The sequence below is a fragment of the Erinaceus europaeus genome, chromosome 5 (genome assembly GCF_950295315.1).
Source record: "Erinaceus europaeus chromosome 5, mEriEur2.1, whole genome shotgun sequence".
NCBI lineage: Eukaryota > Metazoa > Chordata > Mammalia > Eulipotyphla > Erinaceidae > Erinaceus > Erinaceus europaeus.
The window spans coordinates 111,828,928-111,855,180 of record NC_080166.1 but is presented as its reverse complement, the minus strand read 5'-3'; the positions used below and the strand labels follow the sequence as shown (position 1 = coordinate 111,855,180).

Below are 26,253 nucleotides of genomic sequence, written 5' to 3'. Positions count from 1 at the left end.
ACCTGTCAATTAATTTTTTAAAAATATTTATTTATTTAGGGAGTCGGGCTGTAGCACAGCAGGTTAAGCGCAGGTGGCACTAAGCTCAAGGACCGGCATCAGGATCCAGGTTCGAGCCCCCGGCTCCCCACCTGCAAGCGGGTCCCTTCACAGGCGGTGAAGCAGGTCTGCAGGTGTCTGTCTTTCTCTCTCCCTCTCTGTCTTCCTCTCCTCTCTCCATTTCTCTCTGTCCTGTCCAACAACAATGACAACAATAATAACTACAACAATAAAACAACAAGAGCAACAAAAGGGAATAAATAAAATAAATATTAAAAAATTTATTTAAAAGAAAGGATATTTGAAGGTAGTAATAGGTGGAGGTGTGAGTTAGAAAGTAAGAGAAAGCAGGACCATAAAAAAAGGGGGCAAATATATACAAACATAGACAGATAGTTATAAAAATAATAGTTAACCTGTATCTGCAACTTTGGGAGAACTGCTGTAGCTTCCATTGGAGGGCATGTGGATACAGAACTCTGGGGGTGGGAACAGTGCAGAATTATACTCCTGTTATCATGTAATTTTGTAAATCAATATTAAGTCACTAATAAAATTCAAAAAATGAATTGAGGGGCAGGGCAGTGGCTTGCCTGGTGGAACACATACTTTATCAAGCGCAAGCCACAGGTTCAAGTCCACACCTGTAGAGAGGAAGCTTCACAAGTAGTGGAGCAGCGCTGTTGGTGTCTTTCCTTCCCTCCATTCATTTCTGTTTCTGCTGGTTGTTGTTGTTCAGCAAATGGCGCTATTGCTGTGGTCTCTGGCCTTTGCTTTGTTTCTTTTTTTTTTTTTTAAGATTTTAAAAATATTTATTCATTTATTTATTCCCTTTTGTTGTCCTTGTTTTTTAATTGTTGTTGGATAAGACAGAAAGAAATGGAGAGAGGAGGGAAGACAGAGAGGGGAGGAGAGAAAGACACCTGCAGACCTGCTTCACCACCTGTGAAGTGACTCCCCTGCAGGTGGGGAGCCGCGGGCTCAAACCAGGGCTCAAACCAGGATCCTTCCACAGGTCCTTGTGCTTTGCACCACCTGCGCTTAACCTGCTGTGCTACCGCCTGGCTCCCTTTTGTTTTGTTTCTGGTGTTGCATGGTGGAAGTGTGGGGACTGGGGTTAGGTGTTTTGTTGTTTTATTTTGTGCTGCCTGTGGTGCATATATGTACTTTCTCTGTATGATTACAATCTGAAACCAAGCCTCTGGGGTTTGCTGCAGGGCAGCAGCTGTGTTCATAGAAGCAGGGCTAACTTTACTGTTTAGCTGCTGTCAGCTGCCACAAATTACCTTTGTTTTTGCAACAGACCTGACTTATTTGATTTATTTACTTTTTATTTTATTTATAAAAAGGAAAAACTGACAAAACCAAAGGATAAGAGGGGTACAACTCCACACAATTCCCACCACCAGAACTCCTTATCCCATCCTCTCCCTTGATAGCTTTCCTATTCTTTAACCCTCTGGGAGTATGGACCCAAAGTCCAGACTTCTTTTGGTCACAAATGCTCCCTGCTTTTTTTGTTGTGTCCCTACCTGTAATTTAGTAGGCCAACATGCTGGAAGTCTTGGGTTAAAAGGTCATAAGTACTCTTCTCTCACTGCTAGCGCTGTGTGTTCCTTGGACTACTACTGTGTAGAGGGAAAATGGTGCCGTGCTCTAAATACTCTGTGTTTGGCTTCAGCCCTACCCATGCCCTTTCTCAACCATGTGCACCAGCACCCACCTGAGACTGTGGTACTTCTGTGGTGTCTCAGTTGTAGTTGATGAGTTTTATCAAGTTTGATAGTTGTAAATATTTGTTTTGGGGGAGATTGGTTCTATTCCTTGTTACTCCATGGCCACACCTCCCGGAACTCCCTTAATTTATTTTTAATGAACATTTGTGGTGTTTTTGATTTTGGGTTGTTACAAATGATTCTTTGTATGGATGTATGCATACATATTCTTTGGCTAAATACTTAATGATTTTTGAGTAGTTGAAGCAGAATTAGTATACTCAAATTCTACATTTCTACCTGTATAGATTTTATTCATACCACATTATTAGCAGTATATGCTATGGCCAACACTCTTTTTTTATTATTATTTAAAAAGGGAGACATTAACAGAATCATAGGATAGGAGGGGTACAACTCCACACAATTCCCACCACCAGATCTCTGTATCCCATCCCTTCCCTTGATAGCTTTCCCATTCTTTATCCCTCTGGGAGTATGGACCCAAGGTCATTGTGGGATGGATAAGGTGGAAGGTCTGGCTTCTGTAATTGCTTCCCTGCTGAACATGTGCATTGACTGGTCGGCCCATACTCCCAGTCTGCCTCTCTTTTTCCCTAGTAGGGTGGGTCTCTGGGGAAGCAGAGCTCCAGGACACATTGGTGGGGTCGTCCGTCTAAGGAAGTCTGGTCGGCATCATGCTGGCATCTGAAACCTGGTGGCTGAAAAGAGAGTTAAGTTAACATACAAAGCCAAACAAATTGTTGAACAATCATGGACCTAAAGGCTGGAATAGTGCAGATGAAGTGTTGGGGGGGTACTCACTGCAGACTATTGTGTACTATTGCTTTCAGGTATATATTTTATCCTAGTTTATGAATACATGTGAACATATGCTCTATCTCAGGGGACCTAGTCTATATCTAGGTTTTGGGACTTAGATAGGAAGTGATTCCTATAATGGAATTAGAGAATACTATGAAAGGAAAGGTCTCACCCGAGTAATGAAGCTGAAGGGTTGTCATTCCACACCTGAAGTCTCTGGACACAGTCTGAATTGAAGCATGCTGAGGTGGCACTCGTTGTGTTGATTAGGTTGTGATCGGCAGATGCAATTTTATTTGATATGAATTGAGAGAAGCATGCAGGAAAGTGGGCCCCACCCTAAGGTTCCAGGACTGGGGGAAATATAGGCTCTATAGTGGAAATATGAGGTTCCTGCTGTCTTAGGGTTCAAGAAGACAATGGATAGTTATTGTTATCATCACATTATTTGGTAATTGGGTTAACTTTGAAAAGTCCCTTTGTTAGGATTTGCTGTATAATACCCAATATCTTGTATATAGCTGTGCCATGGCCAACATTCTTAAAAGTTGCATTCATTCTAATAGACGACTAGTAGTATCTTCTTTCACTAACTTTCACTTATATTTTGCATTTCTCTAATGATTAATAATACAAGTATTTTCTGTATGCTGCTTGCCATACTTAGATATTCTTTGGTGAAATGTCTGTTCAATTTTTTTTTGTTTTATTCCTTTTTATTGTTTGCAGAATCTTAATCTTTTACCAAATATATGATTTGCAAAATGTCTCCCAATCTGTGGAATGCCATTTATTTTTTAAATTATCTTTCAGAAACCAAAACAATATTCTTGAAACTAATATTTTTTTTCCTTTTATGGATCATGCTTTTAGTAAAAGAAATTGTATATGGGGAATATTTGCCATCCCAAGGACACACAGATTTTTATTTATAAAAATTTATTTTATAGTTTCTTCTAAAACTTTGACAGTTTTAGGTTTTACATTTTTGTCTGTTTTGAGTTAGCTTTGGCTATTGTATGAAGAATAGATCAAAGTTAACTTTTGGCACATGGATATCAATTTATTCTAATACTATTTGTTCAGAAGAGTACCTTTCTTTATTAAATTATCTTTGGACGTTATATAAAAATCAGTATTCCATATCCTTGTAGTTTTATTTTAGACTATTTTTTTCTCTCATTGATATATTTTTCTTTAGCCAAACTTAACTATCTTCATTACTGTAACTTTGCAATGAGTCTCAGTCAGTGGTAGTTATTTCTCCAACTTAGTAGTTTTTTAAGGCTATTTGGGCTGTTCTAAGATTTGTGCATTTTCATATGAACTTTCAACAACACACCTACTGAATTTTTTTATTGTGATTTTTGTAAAACAAATTTATATCTTTAATTTCTTTTAGTAGATTTTTGTAGTTTTCAGTGTATTGTTTATCTTGACATCTTTTGTTAGATTTACTCTTAGGAATCTCTTCCTCCCTTCCTTTATATTTTTAAAATACTTTATTTTATTTTGATGAGAGAGAGAAAGTACAGAGAGAGGTACTAGTGCACTTCTCAGCTTAGCTCTGGCGGATGGTAAGCTAGCGACTGAACCTGGGACCTCAGATCCTCAGGCAGGAGAGCCTTTTACATGACCATAATGCTGTCCCCTCAGTCCCTCAGGGTTCTTTTGTGCTGTAATGGAAAATAAAATTTAAAAAACTTTGGTTGTTGCTAATATAGCTTTTGCACATTGATCTAGTATCCTACAAAGTTGTCCCTAAATGGCCCGGTGAGTTCCTCAGAGGGTTTAGAGAGACAATGATGCCACCTGTAGATGAAGATTCACTTCTTCCTACCTGAAGCATTTTATTAGTGCCTGTTTGAACTGGTTAGAACTTTTCTGATATTAGCAGAAAAACATTCGATCTTTCATCACTAAGGATACTCACTGTCATTGTATTACTTTTAATCAGATTAAGGAATTTTCTTTTGCTCCTAATTTGCAGAGGTTTTATCTGAAATAGGAGTTATATTTTTTTCTCTTTGTCTATTGAGGTTTTTATATGCTTTTTCTATTTTAGTACACATGGTAAGTTACAGTGATACTTGTTAAACTTAGCTTTCATTCCTGGAGACTTATCCCACTGGTAATAAAGAAGTATCCCTTTTACATATGATTATGCTGCATTTGGAAAATATTTCGACCTTTCATTTGTATGTTCATGATTGATACTGGTCTTTGTTTCTTTCCTTTTGGTGCCTGTATCTGGTTTTGATATCAAGATAATGCTGACTTCATAGAATCTGTTAGGATATGTTTCTTCTGTTCTTCAGAAGAGTTTGTGAAAAGTTGCATTCTTTGTATAGCATTTAGAAGTAAAATATTCTGAACCTCGACTCTTTTTGTGTGGGTACTTTTTATTTTCTCCCATGATTTTTCATCATTTTACTTTTACTGTTCTGTTTGTATTTAAAGTGGATGACTTAGGCAGCATAAAATTGAGTCTTTTATGACCCCCTTCAAGGAGAAGAAATTTGCCTGCGTGGCCCAGGATACTTCCCCTTAGTTTTTTTTTTTTTATTCCCTTTTGTTGCCCTTGTTGTTTTATTGTTGTGGTTATTGTTGTTGTTATTGATGTCGTTGTTGTTGGATAGGACAGAGAGAAATGGAGAGAGGAGTGGAAGACAGGGGAGAGAAAGATAGACACCTGCAGACCTGCTTCACTGCTTGTGAAGTGACTCCCCTGAAGGTGGGAAGCTGGGGGCTCAAACTGGGATCCTTACACTTGCACTTTGTGCCACTTGTGCTTAACCTGCTGCACTGCCACCTGACTCCCACCCCCCTTAGTTTTTATTTCCCTGGGCTTGTGCCTAAACCATTCTTTGTAAAAATGGGAATAATGGAATTACCATCATTGGCTTATTCCAATGCTTCCATTTAAAGGTGTGGTTCCCAGAGAAAGATACCTGTATCACATGGGAGCTTTTTAGATAGATTCTTTGACCCCAACCAATACCTAGTGAATCAGGTAGATTAGATATTCTTGGAACTAGTCTTAGTAAGGCCCTCTGTTTTAACGAGCCCTCTAAGATTTTGATGGGCCTCTAAGATTTGATGTTGAGAATGGCTGACCTAGACTAAATTTGCTGGGAATATCTAGAGAGAATTATCCAACATTCAGAGCCCTGTTAGTGAGGAAGAGTGAACACAAGGATTTATGTAGACATACGCACTTTTATTTGCTCAGTAACTTGCTTTTGATACAGATAGAATTGTGCCTATACTCTAACAGAAAAAAGCAATATATCACAAATCCTACTGAGGGCTAGTAAGAGAGCTCACTTGGCAGAGTACCTACTTTGTCATGTTCATGGCCTAGGTTCCTGTCCGGCACATACCACACTGGAGGAAATTTGGGTACTGCAGTGTCTTTTCCAGTCTCCTTCTGTTTCTGTCTTCTATCTGAAAAAGTTGGCCATGAGCAGTGAAGACAGAAATAAAATTACTGTTAAGTCAGCTAAACTTCTTTTAGGACACACTGCCTGGTTTGTATGAATGGCCAGCTAAATTTTACATTTTTAAAAAATGTTTGAGACATGTACAAATTAAGGACAATTTAACTTTGAATATCAGTTTTATAGAAACACAGCCATATATATATATTCATTCATCCATCCATCCATCCATCTATGGTACTTTTGGGTTACCTCAGCAGACATATAACATTGAAACCACGATTGAGAAGCTTAATTAATTGCTATATGTCCCTTTACAGAAAAAGCTTGTTGATTTTTATCTTCAGAAATACCAAAGAGTAGTACTTTACCAAATCATATTGAATAACTAATTAATTACTCTAGTCGATAGAAGTCCTCACTATAACAGTAGAAGAGTGAATAAAGAGTATGTTATTTTAAGAATATGGGCTTATTAGAATTGTGGTAACTTTGAATGTGTTTTAATGAGATTTATAATTACAGTATAGTTTTATATAGTACAGTCAATTTCCAGAGCCTGTAGTTATGTATTTTTTTCCTTTTTTAAAGTCAATTATTTGGTTTATCCATAAGATAAACCTTTTCTATAACTCCACTACTGGAAATATACAATTAATCTGAGCACAGTATATCTGCAATATTAATGAGAGGATTTTTTTTTTCTGAGTTGTATAAAGTACCTCACATTGCTTATTTTGACATTTATTTACTTATTTTATTTGATAGGGCAGAGAGGTGATGAGAGAGGAATGGGAGAGAGCAATTTACACACCTGCAGTACTGCTTCATTTCTCCTGAAGCTTCTCTGCTGCAGGTAGGGACTAGGGCCTTGCACCTGGTAACAGATGCACTTGACTAGATGCACCACTGCTTGGCCCCATAGTCTGAATACCATCCCTCATGATACTGCGATCAAGATTTGGAAAGTGAACTCTCCTTTGAAAACTGTGTGTTTGACTTTGATGAAAAGGAAGTTCCCACCAAGTTTAGTATTTGAGGCAGGGGACAGACCTGATTAAGCCTTGTGAGAAACAGAAAACTAAAGTTCACTTGTATTCAGACCTAAGCTTTTAATGCACATCAAGTTTATTTGATTCACCATGTCATACTTACATGTCAACCTATATACATATAAGGTTAAGTTGAGAGAGAGAGAGAGAGAGAGAGAGAGAGAGGTATTAACATTTACTTCTACAAATGGGGCTGAGGTAGTCCCATCACTATGGTGTTCAGTAAGGTTAATTCAGTAGTAAAAGCCCATCTCTGGCTCTCTGAGACATTGTTTCACTGTCTTTTGAAAACCTTCTCCCCACCAAGCTACAGAATATTTGGAAATTCTTTTTTTTTCCTTTTCTTTTTTTCTAATTTAGTGATTTAATATTGGCTTACAAAATTACATGTCAACAAGGATATAAAACCTCTCCATTCCCACCACAAAGGTTCTGAATCTTCAGTCTCCCCACTGCAAGCTACCAAAGTTCCCGTAAGACATGGGACAACCACCATCTCTACAACTATCTGTCTACATTTATACATAATTGCCCCATTTTTCTTCCTGATCCAATCCTCTCTTCCCCTCCAAGCCATTCATGACAACATTATTATCTCCGTATGTCCATCTCCTTTTCCTCCTTTCTCTCTGGGTGCTGATGGAGCTGGAGTTCAGAGCCCTCTTATCTTCTTCCTCTTATCACTTCTCCCCTGCTGGGAGTATGAATCAAGGTTGGTTTGGGGGCACAGAAGGAAGGAGTTCTGGCTTCTGTAATTGCTTCTCTGCTAGACATGGGTATCGGCAGGTTGATCCATACCCTCAGCCTGTTTCTACCTTTCCCTAGCAGGCCAGTGCTCTGGAGAGGTAAGGTTCCAGGACACACAGATGAGGTCAACTGGAATCATAGTAGCATCTGTAACGTGGTGTCTGGAGGGTGGCAGGACATAAATTGAGACAAAATGATTAATGAACAGGAACCAAAAAGACTAGCATTTTTCTTAAACACATTTCCAAGAAAAGCATTAAGTAAATTAAACAGGGCCTTCTCTTGGATAGAAGAAAAGAAAAAAGCCTCTTTTCCAAGAAATAACCACTGTTACTTTCTTTCCAATTCTTTTTCTATGTAAAATTTATTTTTTCTTTTTTTTTTTTTGGATTAATTAACAAAACCATAGGGTAGGAGGGGTACAACTCCACACAATTCCCACCACCCAATCTCCATATCCCACCCCCTCCCCTGATAGCTTTCCCATTCTCTATCCCTCTGGGAGCATGGACCCAGGGTCATTGTGGGTTGCAGAAGGTAGAAGGTCTGGCTTCTGTAATTGCTTCCCCGCTGAACATGGGCGTTGACTGGTCAGTCCATACTCCCAGTCTGCCTCTCTCTTTCCCTAGTAGGGTGGGTCTCTGGGGAAGCTGAGCTCCAGGACATATTGGTGGGGTCTTCAATCCAGGGAAGTCTGGCCGGCATCCTGATGACACCTGGAACCTGGTGACTGAAAAGAGAGTTAACATACAAAGCCAAACAAATTGTTGAGCAATCATGGACCCAAAGCTTGGAAAAGTGGAGAGGAAGTATTAGGGAGGTACTCACTGCAAACTCTAGTGTACTTCTGCTTTCTTACTTTGGTGCCATACTCCAAACTCAGTCAATTTCTGCTTTGCGTTTCTACTTCTTTTTTTTTTTACATGCATAACATTCCCCAGATTCCCATTTAACAATACAACCCCCACTATTTCATTCATCATTTTTCATGGACCTGTATTCTCCCCACCCACCCACCCACCCCAGATTTGCCCATTACAGATGATTTCAGTATTTGGTAATTATATGTGAGTTCTGTTTCAGCTCCTATCAAAAACTGTTAAATATTTGTTTTCTCTAGAAGAGAGGTAATATCTCTAAGCCTATATAATACATATAATGTAGATCTCTTTCTTTAAGGTTATATGTTGGCTCTTCAAAGGCATTCACATCATCAGAGAAATCGCTGAGCCCATTGCAGTGGTGTAGACATGTCCTAGACAACCCGACTCCGGAGATGGAAGCAGCAAGGCGTTCCCTGTGCTTTAGACTGGAGCAAGGTAATTATGAACTTGTCCTTCACATTCTCAAGCTCTTGCCACTCTGAACTCTTGTTTTTTGTTGCTGATTTTGGAATAGACAGTGAAGTCATTAAACTTGTACCCTGAGGTGCAGCTGTTGCCTGAAGCTCTCTCTCTGTGTATTTCATTCACACACTTTCTCAGTGTGTGAATAATTTACTTTAGCTTGCACTTGTTGTTAGCTAAAGTTTTTAGCTTGTTTTGCTTTTATGTAAAGTAGGAGCACCTTTTTCTCTACTCTTTTCTTTCTGCTTATGAATATACTGTTAAGAAAAATGAGCCAGTTGTAAATTATCTTAGGTTTGGTAATAATAATGTAGAGCTGAATTCTAAAGAACACTGGGATTCCATGGAACCTGGCTACTATCACTAGCTGTGTATATATAGAAGTCCTAACCTTTATTGCTGGGCTAGCTTCGCCGGAGAGAGAGACGAGGAACTCGTAGTGGATTGGGAACGCAATGCAGTGCCTTTATTGATCGGAGACAACACTTTTTATATCTTAGAAACCAGAAGTGGCAGGTCGAAAAGAAAATGGCTAGGAGAGGGGGTGGAGAACAGAAAAGAGCGAGAAGGTAGAAAGCTTCCATACCAGCTGTTGCAAAGGTTCTAACCAATGGGATAAACCAGTACCCTGCAGGCAGGGCGGGTCTCAGGCAAAACAATGATTATGTAAATAGACCATAGTATCAACAATGGAGCAGGACGTAAATCCCAACACCTTATAAATAGAAAATAATATTTCGCTAGAGTTTGCTGTACAGTACCCAGTATCTTGTATATAGCTGTGCCATTGGTTGCTTCTGATCTATTTGGTCTAGGCTTTTGAGAGAGTCCGCATATCAAATACACAGCCTATATATTAAAAAGACTCGGTCTGTGTTTTAAAAACTTTGAGACATACAATTAATTTTCCCCTTCTCATATTAATTAACTAGTGATTTATATGACTACACTTTACTAGGAGTGTACATAAACACCATTCCCACCACCAAAGGACTGTGACCCATCCCACCCACCCACCCCCACCCCCCACTGGCCCAGGAAGCTGCATGTCTACCCCTCACCACAGGGTGCCCTGGAGCTCTGCTTCCCCAGAGACCCACCCTACTAGGGAAAGAGAGAGGCAGACTGGGAGTATGGACTGACCAGTCAACGTCCATGTTCAGTGGGGAAGCAATTACAGAAGCCAGACCTTCCACCTTCTGCAACCCACAATGACCCTGGGTCCGTGCTCCCAGAGGGATCGAGAATGGGAAAGCTATCGGGAGGGGATGGGATATGGAGATTGGGTGGTGGGAATTGTGTGGAGTTGCACCCCTCCTATCCTATGGTTTTGTTAATTTATCCTTTCTTAAATAAAAAATAAATTTAAAAAAAAAAAGAAAATAATCTTTCATTGTGTTAACATATAGAACCCAATATATTTAAGTATAGAAATTGTATCTATTGGGAGCCGGGCGGTAGTGCAGCGGGTTAAGCGCAGGTGGCGCTAAGCACAAGGACCGGCATGAGGATCCCGGTTGGAGCCCCCGGCTCCCCACCTGCAGGGGAGTCGACTCGCTTCACAGGCGGTGAAGCAGATCTGCAGGTGTCTGTCTTTCTCTCCTCCTCTCTGTCTTCCCCTCCTCTCTCCATTTCTCTCTGTCCTATCCAACAACGAAGACATCAACTACAACAACAATAAAAAAAAAAGACAATAAGGGCAACAAAAGGGAAGATAAATAAATAAAATTACAAAAAAAAAAAAAGAATTCTTTAAAAAAAAAGAAAAAAAAGAAATTGTATCTATTACAGAAGAAAAAAAACAGCTAGAGGAATGTATACTACTTTACTCCTTGATATTTTGATAAACTGCTCAAGGCCTTTATTTCTCTCTTAATCTTTCCATGTGTGTTTCATAATCTAGGAATATGCCAAAGCATCATAGGTGATGTTTTATTCATTCATCTGATGTAGTCATTACATGATTAGACATGAGAAGTAGACTGTTAAACAGGCTCAGAGGATTACAAGGCCAGGATGATACTCTGGGGCAGAGCCTGAGTTTGGCTTTCTCTGACACAATCTACTCACTAACACAACTGGTTCAGATGTTAGTGGAAGGATACACTAAAAAGTATATGTTTTAACATTTTAATTAAAATGTGATTTAGTAATAAAAAGTTGAGTGGGCAGAGGGTAGATAGCGTAATGGTTATGCAAAGAGTCTCTCATGCCTGAGGCTCCAAAGTCCCAGGTTTAATCCCCCGCAGCACCATAAACCAAAACTAAACAGTGTTCTGGTAAAAAAACAAACAAACAAAAAATTGAAGAATATAATAAGAAAAGCAAGTAATATGTTTAAAACTGTATTTACAGATATTTTTCTAAGAGAGCAGCCATTCAGAGTCAAGAGGCTCTGGATTGATTCTAGTCCCATTGCAGGGACCCTAAATAAGCTGGTAATTATTTTTTTTGGGAGTCTGGGGGTAGCGCAGCGGTCCTTAGTGGCGCAAAGCACAAGAACGGGTGCAAGGATCCTGGTTTGAGCCCCTGACGGCTCCCCACCTGCAGGGGAGTTGCTTCACAGGTGGTGAACTAGGTATGCAGGTGTCTATCTTTCTCTCCCCCTCTCTGTCTTCCCCTCCTCTCTCCATTTCTCTCTGTCATATCCAACAACAACCACATCAACAACAACAGTAGTAACTACAACAATAAAACAACAAGGGCAACAAAAGGGGAAATAAATTTAAAAGATAATAACTTTTTATGTATTATATATATAAACAGAACGTATTTCTTTTTTATTTTAATTTCTTTATTGAGGAATTAATGTTTTACATTGGACAGTAAATACAATAGTTTGTACATGCATAACATTTCCCAGTTTTCTATATACCAATACAACTCCCACTAGGTCCTCTGTCATCCTCGTTGGACCTGTATTCTCCCCCCCACCCATCCACCCCAGAGTCTTTTACTTTGGTGCAGTACACCAACTCCAGTAACTTACTTCTCTTAAAATACCATTAAAAATATAAAGTTCATTGTTAGCTTCTAGATATTATAAAGCAGGAACTGGCTGATTTTAGGCCACTCAAGCCATATACTTTGCCATGCCCTGCTTTTCATCATTTGCAAGTAGAATAGATTAATAAAAGGCCAATTTTGTTTTTTAAAATTATCTTCACTTATTGGATAGAGACAGCCAGAAATTGAGAGGAAAGAGGGATATATAGAGAGGGAGAGAGACAAGAGACACCCGCAGCACTGCCTCACCTCTCACAAAGCTTTCCCCCTGCAGGGGACTTGAACCCTGGTCCTTGTGCATTGTACCATGTGTGCTCAACCAGATGAGCCACCACCCAGCCCCAATAAAAGACCAGTTTTAAAAAGTGGGCAAAAAGCTTTTATAAAATTTATTGTAAGTAACCCTAATTGCTGGTTGCTTTTGAATTTTTTTTGACATATGATTGACATAATACTCTTAGTTTCAGGTGTGAAACAGTTATTCAGTGTTTGTATATTTTGTGAAATGATCATATAATAGACCTAGTTAATATCAGTTACCATCCCTAGCTACATACGTATTTTTTCTTGTGGTGAAAATTTTTTAAAAAATTTATTTATTTGTTTATATTGCCACTAAGTGTATTGCTGGAACCCCTGCACAATGAGTCCACTGCTCCTGGTGGCCATTTTTTCCCCTCTTAATTTTTTTTTTTATTAGGACAAACAGAAATTGAAAGAGTAGGGGAAGAAAAAGGAAGATAAGGAAAGGGAGGAAGGGAGGGAGAGAAAAGGAGAGACTAAGAGAAGGAGAGAGAGGCTTGTGAAGCTTCCCTCCATAGGTGGGGAGTGGGGGCTTGAAACTGTATCCTGGAGTTGCTGTATTGCACCAAAGTAAAAGACTCTGGGGTGGGTGGTGGGAAAGTTCAGGTCCTGGAACCGGATGGCAGAGGGCCTAGTGAGGGTTGTATTGTTGTGGGGAAAACTGTGAAATGTTATGCATGTATGAATATTGTATTTACTGTCGACTGTAAAACATAAGTCCCCCAATAAAGAAACTACATGTATATGTATGTATATATGTATGTATGTATATATATCCCATGGAGAGTAATTGCTGAGTCATAGGGTAGGCCCATTTCTAGACTTCTCTAGACTGCTCTCTGCAGGGGTTGGATCAGTTTACATTCCTAGCAGCAAGCAGTCCAGAGGGTTCCTTTACCCCTACAGTCTCCCCAACATTTGTTGTTAATGTGCTTTCTTATGTATGATATTCTCACAGGAGTGAAGTGGTATCTCATTGTTGTCTTTATTTGCATTTTTTTTATAATGTGACTTGGAGCACATTTCATGTCTGTTGGCCCTTTGGATCTCTTTGTTGGTGAATATTCTGTCTGTATACATTTTTGTTGCTGACTTTGGTGAGCTCTTTACAAATATGGTTATTAACTTTTTGTCTAATGCATGGCATAGAAAGGTCTCCCATTCTAGGGGCTGGGTGGTGGCACAACTGGTTGAGCGCATATGTTACAATGTGCAAAGACCCAGGTTCAAGCCCCTAGTCCCCACATGCAGGGGGAAAGTTTTGCAAGTGGTGAAGCAGTGTTACAGGTGTTTCTCTGTCTTTTCTCCTCTCTATCACCCCCTTCCCGCTTGACTTTTGGCTGTCTCTATCCAATAAATAAATAAAGATAATTTAAAAAAAGGAAAGCTCTTCCATTCTATAAGAGATGTCTATTTAGATGGTAGTTTCTTTGCTCTGCAGAAGCCTTTCAATTATTTATTTATTTTCCCTTTTGTTGCCCTTGTTGTTTTATTGTTGTAGTTATTATTGTTATTATTGTTGTCATTGTAGTTGGATAGGACAGAGAGAAATGGAGAGAGGAGGGGAAGACAGAGGGGGGAGAGAAAGATAGACACCTGCAGACCACTTGTGAAGCAACTCCCCTGCAGTTGGGGAGCCGGGGGTTCAAACCAGGATCCTTATACCGGTCCTTGAGCTTTGTGCCACATGTGCTTAACCCACTGCACTACCACTCAACTCCCAGCCTTTCAATTTGATGTAGTTCTAGTGGTTTATTTTGTTTTTGTTTCACTTGTGAATGGATTTGAGTCATTGGAGACACCTTAAAACTAGATTGAAGAGAGTTCTGTCAATGTTTCCTCTAAATATTTGATGCTTCCTGGCTTCACATCTAAATCCTTTATCGATTTGGAGTTTACTTTTGTGAATGGTGAGATGGAGTTCTTCAGTTTCATTCTTCTGCATGTTTCAAACCAATTTTCCCAACACTATTTGTTGAAGAGATGTTCTTTTATCTACTTAATAGTTTGGGCCCCATTGTCAAAAATTAGATGGTCATAGGTGTAGGAGCTTATTTAATATATGTGAATAATGTAAATAATTTAGATAGTGTACAGAAAGTAGTTTAAAAGGTAAAACACCTGATTTTTCAAAGGAAAATACTTAGGCACTTTTCAATCTATAATCTGTTGGTATAAAGTGAACTATGAGCACCTACCAGACCTTCTACCTTCTGCAACCCACAATGACCCTGGGTCCATGCTCCCAGAGGGATAGAGAATGGGAAAGCTATCAGGGGAGGGGATGGGATATAGAGATTGGGTGGTGGGAATTGTGTGGAGTTGTACCCCTCCTACCCTATGGTTTTGTTAATTTATCCTTTCTTAAATAAAAAATAAATTAAAAAAAAAAGAAAATATTTTCTTCTTTTCTCAAACATCAGACCCCTTTATGGAAATGCAACTTTAGACAGTAAAAGTCAGCATTTTGATTGTTTTTCTTCTCTTTTGAAAATGAACCTAACAGTGTTATTTCTTCATATGGAAGCACACTATTTTATGAACATGCCCTTAATCTTTAACATGTGTATGTCTTCTTTCCAAGTAGATTAAGTATCTTTTTTATTTTTTAAATATTTATTTATTCCCTTTTGTTGCCTTTGTTCTTTTATTGTTGTAGTTATTCTTGTTGTCATCATTGTTGGATAGGACAGAGAGAAATGGAGAGAGGAGGGGAAGACAGAGAGGGCAAGAGAAAGACACCTGCAGACCTGTTTGTGAAGGGACTCCCCTGCAGGTGGGGATTCTTAAGATGGACTTTCCGCTTTGTGCCACGTGCGCTTAACCCGCTGTGCTAATGCCCGACTCTCAATTAAGGATATTTTAATAGAGGCTTATAATTCACTTTGCTGTTTAATTATCAGTACTCAGTACTTTCAAACATTTTAAGCTTTGAATTGTCGGGTTTTGTTGTGGGGGAGAAAGCAGAGACCAGGAATTTGTGGTGGAGTGGGAATGCAAATGTTTATTCACATGGATGCCCCAGAATTGGGTGTGAGCACAGTGGTTCAGGCCACGTGGAGCTAGCAAAATGTTGCCTCCCACTATGCCCAACAGCCTTTCTCCAGGTTGGGTTGCAGAAGAGAAAAGAGCAAAGAGAGCAAAAGTTGAAATAGGAGAGGCTTTTATGGGAGGATTCTGGAAGTGGCAAATCAGGATGGGACTGGCTAGGAAAGGGGGTGCAGAGAGGCAAAAGGCATGTTGGGAAGGTGGAAGAGTCCTTAGCAATTGTTGCAATGTTTTTAACTGAATTAGCAGTACCCTGAGGGGATAACGTGGTGTATATCTGTAAATAATACTTGCATGGAAATATAGTGGTTTGTGGGCCCTGCCAATGTTCAACCACATCTGCACAATTTCCCAACACCTCTCTCCCTTTCCTTTTATCTAATGGCCATAGTATAGGAAATTTAGAGTGGAGCAAGCTTAATGTTTTTTAAGAAATGCCAGGCTCTGGTGGGAAGATGTAGGATGTTTCTGTGGGGGAGGGAAGACTTACAGAGCTGCCAACCTTGTGAGATTTATGTGTGCCCCCTTTTGCTCAACCCCTCTATAGAGAGAGAGAAAGAGACTTACCTGGAGAGACTCATCTCATAGATTAAGCTCTGCCAGGCTCCACCATCTCCTCACAATTTTTTCTACATCTTTCCCTTATCTTTCTATCTAATTGTCTCATTTAAATGGGTCAATGTCTGTAAAATACTCCATCTGTGACAGAGGAATAGTAGTGTAGAGGTGAACAGAAACCTTTTGGGCATAAACTTGAATGATAATATGCAGGTATTTTCAAAAGAACTGGAACAAGACAGGAAGGGACAAGTAGGAGAGCAGCAAGAGCCAGTTTGATGCCAAGGGGAGGCCTGGTGGGCAAAGGGACGATTCCTGCATCTGGGGGCGTCTCCTACCTCTGAGGACAGGGCCTGCAGGTGAGGGGTGTGGCCTTTAGAGTCCCAAGACAGTAACCTGTAATGTCCATGGACTGTTGTAGTCAGACTTTGAGAAACCCAGCTTTGAATGATTAGTTTTTTAAATTTTTTAGTTTTTAGTACATTTAGACTCCTTTGATAAAGAAATGAACAGTTGGTATGTCTTAAATGGCACCCAACTAGACAAGTAAAGATAAAATCATGTGGAGTTCTGTTTAAGTGTTGGCTTGGGAACTCACAAAACAGCTTACCTGTATAATATGCCTGCGTTGTCATGCACATGACTCAATCCCTACTGTGTTGGAGACACTTTGAGTGCTGTGTTTTATCTCTTCCCTCCTCCAAAATACACATACACACACACACACACACACGCATGCGCGCGCACGCACACACACCATTTCTCTTTCACTCCCTTTTTCTGTGTTTGAAAAAGCTGGCCTAGAGCAATGAAGCCTCTGGAACAACCAATAAAAATAAAATAAAATAAAAAACCTCTGGTTTTCAGGGAAAGATTTAAGTCAGCTTTGTTCATTGTTTTAACCTTCCCAGTACCAGAATGGTTACTGTGACATTAATATCCTAAGTGTTGGCTCCTAGTTACTGAATGAATTGATGTGGTGGAAGAAGTTCTGATCTAGTCTAGTTAGACCTAGTATCTTGCAGGCTTTACTTAACTCTAAGAGCATGTCATTTGTTTCTTATATCCCTCCTGGAACTGGGGACATTTAACAGATTTCACTAGACTACTAGCAAGACTCCAGGAAATGTTGGAGTTCTTTGAAAAATGTAGACACATGAATACATTTCTAGCATACAGTTTTTTTTTCTCCGAAAAAAGTGAATCTAAAAATACATAGACCCCTATTGTAGAAAACTAACAGTATTTTCTTATGGATGGATCTGTTTTCCTTATCTGTAAATAAAGATACTTGCCAATGAGCTAGAGATCTTAAAACATCTTATGAATGTAATTTATTCAAGAAATGTAGAAAAAGAAGAATTTTCTCTGGGTTTTTTGTTTGTTTCTTCATTTACCTATATATGTTTTATAGGAGACATTTAAAAAAGTTCTTCTCTACTTTCCCCACCCCTATAAAATCAAACAAATACCTGTAGAATTTTCCTAGATATTATTAATTCACATTATAGCCCAAACTTAAATAAGACTAATTTGAAATCTTATTTCTATTTTTTTTTTTTACCAGAGCATTGATCAGCTGTGGCTTATGGTGGTATGGGGGATTGAACCTGAGACTCTGGAGCCTCAGGCTGGAGAGTCTATTTGCATAACTATTATGCTGTCTACCCCTACCAAAATCTTATTTCTAGATTGATAAATTCATGTCACGAGGCTACAACTTTTTGGTACCAGGGCCTTGAAGCTGCCTTATTCTACTGCTCTTGGCCTATTTTTTCCATTCTCTTAATTTCAGGTAGATATAGTAAAAACAGAGAAACAACATAGTACTGCCCCACCATCCATATTACTCCCCTGTTATTGAGCTTGGTGCTCGTATGTGCTGCCCCAGCTGGTATCACTGGGGACTTGTGCTGGGCATGGTTCGTGCCCTACTAGGTGAGTTATCTTTTGACCCCAGGGATGGGATTTTAAATAATCAAACAAAGCTCAAAATCTTTACCCAAGTAGTTTGAAATGCCCAATATATGACTCACTTATTTGGGACCAGTTAATAAAAGCTCATCTTACTTTGAGGTACTTGAGTATAACTATTAAATCACAACAGGTCACATTTGAAGAGTGTAGGTGTAGTTTTCACAAATAAGTTAGCCCTGCATAATTACAATCTTAGGTCATGTTTCTCAGTGACCATCTCTCATTTCCTCTGGGAGTGTATGCTGAGCAAATGTGCCCTTTGTTGAGTTTTTCTTTTATCTTAACATGATACCAGTTCTCATTCTCATCTCTGTTGTTATGATGGACCGTTTCTCTCTAAATTTAACCAGGCAGAAAATTGACTACAAATCTAGTGTGTTTTGAAGGTGGCCTTTCATTTGTAAAAATCCAACAGATTGAACTGAGACATTAAGCAGCCTATCAAGTGTCTGTCTACTGGAACTTGACCAGTCTCTCCTTGCATGGCCCAAGATGGTATCTCCATCAGCTCATGTTTCCAGTCTTGAGGTGCTCTGTCAATTTGGGCTACAAAATTAAAACAGCCTATGCAGTTCATTTTGGGTAAGCTTTGTAAATGGTTCTCTTTCTTACTGGAAAAAAAAATCACCTGGAGTCAGACTGGCAGTTTTGGCAGAAAGATAGGGTATATTGACATTTGCTGTTATTCTAGTGTGTTGGAAATTGACATAAGATGTCAATGATACACTGTCATTGCTGGACCTCTCATCTCATTCTTGCTTTGTTCTTAAGTATAGAATAGTCCCAGGGTGTTTGTCTCTGTATTGGCAGTACTGTTTAGGGGTTGGGATCCTATGAAATGTTCACTTTCCGTCTGTTATATCCAGCAGCATTGGTATATTTGCCCACTACCCTTACATGATCCTCTTTTCCTTTATTTTGCCAATTCCTCAAGTGAAATCTATGGTTTTTTTGTTTTGCATTTCCAACATGTTAAAAAGATGTTTATTCAAATCAGAAATAACTTAGAACTGTGTATAATGTTTACAATAATGAATATATAATTTAAATGTTATTTTGTTACCTGTAATCACTAAGGAAAAAAGAACTAAATAAGAGATTCTTTCAAAATTATTAAATTTACCTCTATGGCAATATTTTATTTCAGTTGTTTCTGCCTGCTTATTAAGTATTATAAGTATTAAGTATTATAAAAGTCAAGTTGTACAGTAATCTGAAGAATTTACTTTTCTGAAATACTGACCCTTGGTTGCAAAGACAGTTGTAATACTAAGTCATGAGATAAATGCATTGAGTACTTCATAGATGCAGGCAAGATGCTTGTACTCCAGACTCGGTCTTTGGAACAGGCAGCCTAGTGTAAGAAACAGCGCGAATAGTGACTTACTGTTTTTCTCCTTCCTTCATTAATACAGGTATAGAAATGCTAACAGACTTAACCAGTCCTGACTGTTATGAACAGAAATGCTTTCTAAGGGATGTGGGATGTCAAAGAATCAGCAAGAGTTACATGGCTCCACAGGAGAGGGGTAGAGAGATGTTGAAGAATGACCTAGACCACCCCAATTGATTGTGAAAATGCCCTGATATGGACTGAGACTCATAACAGGAGAACTGCACACATGGTGGAATTTTCTGGGTAGTTCATGATTCTGGATTTTTTTTTTTTTTTCTAAGCATGGTTAGGAAGTCTCTAAATCATCCTAAGCAGAAGAGTGAGAAAACTATGGTCAGGGGAAGCTGCAGGGTTTTTTTTTTTTTAATGTCTTACAAGACTGAGCTATTTTGAAATCTGGCAAGGTGTGGGAAGTAAAATGAATGATTTTAGAAGTTTTTTGGATGCTGGAAAAATAACTCACCTGAATGCTGTGCCTGTTTTATAGTGTGTGTGACTGAGAGTCAAGACTAGCCCCCACTGCACTGGAAGAAGCTGTTGAGTGAAGCCCCAGCAATGACCAGCACATTCTTTGAAATTTGAAAAGAGATAGTTTATGGAATTTGAGTGAAGCTAGGCTTTATCATTTTAAAGGAGGTTCTTTCTTCCTTTTTTGTTTTCTTGTCTCTCTCACTCTTTTTCCCACCAGGCTTATTGGTAGGGCTTTGTGCCTGTTTGACTTCCCCTTCCCTTCCCTTCCCTTCCCTTCCCTTCCCTTCCCTTCCCTTCCCTTCCCTTCCCTTCCCTTCCCTTCCCTTCCCTTCCCTTCCCTTCCCTTCCCTTCCCTTCCCTCCCCTCCCCTCCCCTCCCCTCCCCTCCCCTCCCCTCCCCTCCCCTCCCCTCCCCTCCCCTCCCCTCCCCTCCCCTCCCCTTCCCTTCCCCTTCCCTCCCCTCCCCTCCCCTCCCCTCGCCCTTTTCTCTTTTCTTTTCTTTCTTTCTTCCTTTTTTTTTTTTTTTTTTATGATCGACTGAGAGGCAAAGAGAGATAGAGAGTAAGGGGAGGGGAGAGAAAGGCACTGTTCCTCTTTTCCTTTAGTTCTCCCTTTCCAACCCCCCAAATAGGGACTGGAGGCTTGAACTAAAGAGGACATTTCTACCCTGCCCTGCCCTGCCCTGCCCTGCCCTGCCCTGCCCTGCCCTGCCCTGCCCATCTCATTTTATCTCCAGAGCACTGCTCAGCTCTGGTTTTTTGTGGTAGTGGTGGGGATTAAATCTGGGATTAGGAGCCTCAGGCATAAGTCTTTTTGAACCATCCTTGTGCTATCTCCCACTGACTGAGGGTACTATTTTTAACTTGGAATAATGTAAAAGTTTTCTTCATTACTATGAATATCAGTGTGACTGAATACTATGTCTGAAAAATATTGGCTTATTTAATATTGTTTTTGTCAGTGGTTTAATAATGATTTCCAAGATTACAGGGATTTAGTTTCACACCTCACCCACTACCATAATTCTGTGACCCACTCCTGATAACCACATTTCTCACAGTCTGAGAGACAGTTTGACTACACTACCCCCCCTCCTCTGCCTTAGTTTAAAGTGTGTCCAAATTCTATATGCTGCTTAATTTACTTTGAAAATATGAAGCTTTAATTGGACCAATAATTTAAAATACATGGGCCTTTAAGCTTTTATATAGTAGCTGGTCTTGTAATATTTGAATTTTGGAGTTTTTGTCAGTTTGTATTTGTGAATTAACCCCCCCCCCCATTATTGTAAGTATTTTGAGCAAGGAGGTTTGTGTGTCTGTGTGTATAAAAATGCCAGTTTCTGAAAATTACTTTTTCTTTTTTTATTTTTTTTTATTATTATTTTTATTTAAGAAAGGATTAATTAACAAAACCATAGGGTAGGAGGGGTACAACTCCACACAATTCCCACCGCCCAATCTCCATATCCCACCCCCTCCCCCGATAGCTTTCCCATTCTCTATCCCTCTGGGAGCATGGACCCAGGGTCATTGAGGGTTGCAGAAGGTAGAAGGTCTGGCTTCTGTAATTGCTTCCCCGCTGAACATGGGCGTTGACTGGTCGGTCCATACTCCCAGTCTGCCTCTCTCTTTCCCTAGTAGGGTGGGTCTCTGGGGAAGCTGAGCTCCAGGACATATTGGTGGGGTCTTCAATCCAGGGAAGTCTGGCCGGCATCCTGATGACACCTGGAACCTGGTGACTGAAAAGAGAGTTAACATACAAAGCCAAACAAATTGTTGAGCAATCATGGACCCAAAGCTTGGAAAAGTGGAGAGGAAGTATTAGGGAGGTACTCACTGCAAACTCTAGTGTACTTCTGCTTTCTTACTTTGGTGCCATACTCCAAACTCAGTCAATTTCTGCTTTGCGTTTCTACTTCTTTTTTTTTTTTTTTTACATGCATAACATTCCCCAGATTCCCATTTAACAATACAACCCCCACTATTTCATTCATCATTTTTCATGGACCTGTATTCTCCCCACCCACCCACCCACCCACCCCAGAGTCTTTTACTTTGGTGTAATACTCCAATTCCATTTCAGGTTGAAAATTACTTTTTCTTCATTTGATCACAGTACTGTTTCCCAGTTAATGATAATTAAAATGTTATTGTTATGTGGTTTAATATCTAGAATTTACCTTAAAGCTATCCTTATCACAGTAGTACTACAGAATGAAATTACAGTAAATCTTGACAGTGCCAAAATAGAACTATAACCCTGCTGAGGAAAATGGAAATTAGAGAAGGTATGTGTATCTAAACACTTAACTCTCACCATGGAGAATCAGATACCAAAAAGCTAATATTGACTTATCTACTTAGTGTGAATAGTTATATACTCATTATATAATTCTCTAAATTAGGGATTGAAAAACTCAGTCTCGGATGGCAACTTTTAGAAAGTAGGTCTAGGTATGGAAGGAAAGAAATCTCTATTTTATGCCTATTGTTTTAAAGTTTTTCTGTGCATAAGCATTTTTTAAATTATGTTCTTTTAAAAGACTATTGTTATTTTTCTTTTTTTGAATGTTTTATCTATTGATATTTATTGGATAGAGGCAGAGAGAAACTGAGATGGAAGAAAAAGTGAAGAGGAAGAGAGAAAAATAGGCTTTTAGCAGTACTTTTTTACTGTTTTCTGAAGCTTACCCCCTTGCAGGTGGGGACCAGGGGATTGAACACAGGTCCCTGAATATAGTAAAATGCACATTCAAAAAGACTGATGCCTGAGACTCCAAGCTCCCAAGTTCAGTCCCCAGAACCACCATAAGCCAAGCTGAACAATGAATAGTGTGCTGGCTTTTCTCTTTGTATCTCTTTCATTAAAGTAAATAAAATATTAAAGAAAAAAGTTATAGATACTTTAGCCAGTAAGATAACTTAGCTATTAAGATCTGAGAAACTTTGGACCTATTTAAGATTAAGCCTAATTATAAAGCTTGAATCCCTGTGGAATATTATTAATTCCATATTCATTATAAATTATTAATAATACATCTGAAATATTCAGATGAAATGTGTGATCCTCTTTTGGCAAATACAACATTTATCTGTCAGTCATGGATATGTGACCCTTGTTACTTTTGTTTTCTTTTTGGTTTTTTTTTTTTTAATATTATTTATTCCCTTTTGTTGCCCTTGTTTTATTGTTGTAGTTATTATTGATGTCGTTGTTGTTGGATAGGACAGAGAAAAATGGAGAGAGGCAGAAGACAGAGAGGGGGAGAGAAAGATAGACACCTGCAGACCTGCTTCACCACCTGTGAAGCGACTCCCCTGCAGGTGGGGAGCCAGGGGCTCGAACTGGGATCCTTAAGCTGGTCCTTGTGCTTTGCACCACCCTTGTTACTTTTGATCTTAGTAGATTTTAAAACTTAATTTTAATGTGGAAAGTGACTTTCTTGAGTAGCTCTAGTTATTGTTTATATGAATAAATTACTATTTAATGTTTCTTAAAGATGTATGTAGTTATGTTTTTGTAAATTATTATATTTTAAGGCAACTGAAATATCTATAATGTATAATATCCATCAATTGTATATCATATGTATCATGGTTACTGCTTTTATATCATTTGTTTTGACTTTTTTTTTCCCCAGAGTATTACTAAATTCTGGTTTATGGTAGTATAGGGGGATTAAACTTGGGACTTTGGAGCCTCAGGCATGAGAGTCTCTTTGCATAACCATTATGCTATCTACCCCAGCCCTATCATTTGTTATCTTAGACTGAATGAATTTAAGTATGGGGAAAATTAAATTAAGCTACTAGATTTTTCTGGCTATACTTTGAAGATAGGTAAACTTTGAAATCGTAACATTACTCAGGCTAACTAGTCCTTGAGTTTACCAATAGGAGCATCGTGTACTAAGTATTTTAGCCAGTGCACAATAGTTGGATCCTTTTTGTGTTTGGAGAAGAGCACTATGAACACCTGTTTCATAATTGTGGGAGAATTTCCTAGATCCCATATGTTTATTTATCAGGTCACAGCAAGCTGCAGAGAAATGAATGCTACTCAAATTTACCCCATAAAAATAGTGGATCAGATAAGATGCTGACCATATGTTACTACTCCAGAGGGCTTACTTCAGTTGGAACTAAGTCAGCCATGATTACTTAATGTGATCTGATGGCCTTTGAGAAAACTTTGCCTCCATGTGTGCAGCCAGAGTTTATTAGAGTAGACCAATAAGATGCTATGTTTGCTTGGATTTAATTCCACTTAATTCCTTTAAATGTAGTTCAAACATCTGAGTATATTTGTGTAACTGTGTAGCAAGCATTTCTGTAGGCTCCAGGTTTGCAAAGAATATGATCACCTAAGAAGTTTGTTCTTGAAAAGGTGCTTTAATGAAAATGAAAGTCTTCTGTTCTGCCTTCCTTCCTTCCGTCCTTGCAGGTTTAGGTAAAAATTTGTGCTCTAAGTATAACTTCTGCCAATATAAGGGAGAATAAAAAAGTGGTAAGGCTGTGAAAAGCCATAGTGCTCAATGTCCCTCATTCTTTGGCTTGCATTCTTAGACCTACACACATGTCATATAAGGAAAGAATAAAAGCAAAAGCATGCAAAGTTTGCTTATCTCTCCTTCCTTCCCCATTTCCCTTATACTCCAGGACTCTGTGGTAAAGGACATCATTATTTAAGAGTCAGAGATAAGACCTCAGTAGCCTGTGGATTTTGAAGAAACTGTATTTCTTACAATCATGGCAGTTGGGATATTTAGTTTTTACTGAGATAGTCTGTAGAAACATACATGTGAATCTATCTTGACCAAACTGAAAAATTCGAGGTTCAGTACTTTGCCTCTGACTTGGCAACATTTAAGCAGTCACCTATAAAACCATATTTTGCTGGTCTTCTTTCCTATGTTATGAAAAGCTGTAGTAAAGAAGTATGCTAAAAACCATTATTATTATGTATCAATACCTGACATAACCTTGCTATATAGTTCTATTACTGTGAGACTAATTTGAGTTGAATCCTAATTTTTCTTTCTTTTATAGCCAAACCTCACTAGAAAGAGTAATTCCTTTCCCCCATGTTATATTGCTTGATCTGTCAACAATGTTTCCTGTTGAGTCTGCTCCTGTCAGTGGCCTAGCTGTCTTAAACATGGTGCATTTAATACACACACACACACACACACACACACACACACACACACACACACACACACACACACACTCATATTTCTGGATAGAGACAGAAAAATTGAGAGGCAAGGGGGATATAGAGAAGGAAAGGGACAGCGGGATACCTGCGGCACTGTTTCACTACATGTGGAACTTCCTAGTTGTGGGTGGGGACCAGGAGCTTGAACCAGGAACCTTTTGCACTGTTGTGTGTGTATATATATGTATGCTCACCAAAGTGCACCATCACCCAGACCCCCTGTGATGCATTCTCTTACTCCTCATCCTTATAAGGCTTATGTGCAGTAATTTTGACTGTTAACTAATGCAGCCATGTCAGTGTCCTTCATTACCTGTATTCTGCCTTTCTGCCTTTGTCACTCTCTGTCTATAGAACTTTAGCTCAGAGTGATGATGCCCAGGCAATGGAAATAAAGGAGTGTAAACTAGTCTCTCCAGTCCCTGTACTTCCCCCATGTGGACCTTTCAGTCCCAGTAGCATCGGCCATTCCCTGAATATGTACTGCTTTTTCAGGCCTCCATGGCTTCACTTGTGTGATTTTTCTCTAGAATGACAATTGCACCTTGCAAAATAAGCCCCTCAACCTTCAAAGGCTATGTTAAACACTATCTGCATTTTAAGTGTTTGATCCTTCAGAAGGTTAATCATTGTTCCTTTTCGGGGTGTCTCTCTCCTTCTCCGGCAGGGTGGCCTCCAGGGGAAAGGTAACTGGCTGGTTCTTTCTCGCTCACGACGGGTGACACAAAGTAAAAGACACCAGGGGACTCTTAGCGTGAATCTAGAATCTGAGTCTTTAGAGTCCCAGAATCCTAGAGTCCGTTTATTAGCAAAGTGGACATGAGTTAAATAGAAAAGCAATGAAGTTAATTATTGTTGAAATATGACAGAAATTACAGGTTTCTTAACAGTCAGCATGCCCCTAAGGTAGGGGGTTGGTATGACAGGAATTGATGAGATACAAGACAGTTATTCTCCATAACACAAGCAACTTAATTATCCAAAGGTATCTGAGAGAAGCATAGGGGTTAAACCTGTAGGGTGAGACAGAGAGAAGATGGATATCAAAAGGCCATATAGTTTGGAATTTCTCTTGTCTGGGGTCTGAGGTGTGTGATCAAGTGTGTGATAA

General features: G+C 39.2%; 1 protein-coding gene across 2 annotated transcripts in view; it reads left to right on the top strand.

Annotated features, from left to right (window-relative positions):
- The window catches only part of SLAIN1 (SLAIN motif family member 1), a 60,046-nt gene that overhangs the window by 12,498 nt on the left and 21,295 nt on the right, over positions 1-26,253 (top strand). For both annotated transcript variants that reach the window (XM_060191600.1, XM_060191599.1), the window contains exon 2: positions 8,998-9,137. In XM_060191600.1, coding sequence (XP_060047583.1) covers positions 8,998-9,137 — 140 coding nt within the window. The remainder of the gene's footprint in view (positions 1-8,997; positions 9,138-26,253) is intronic.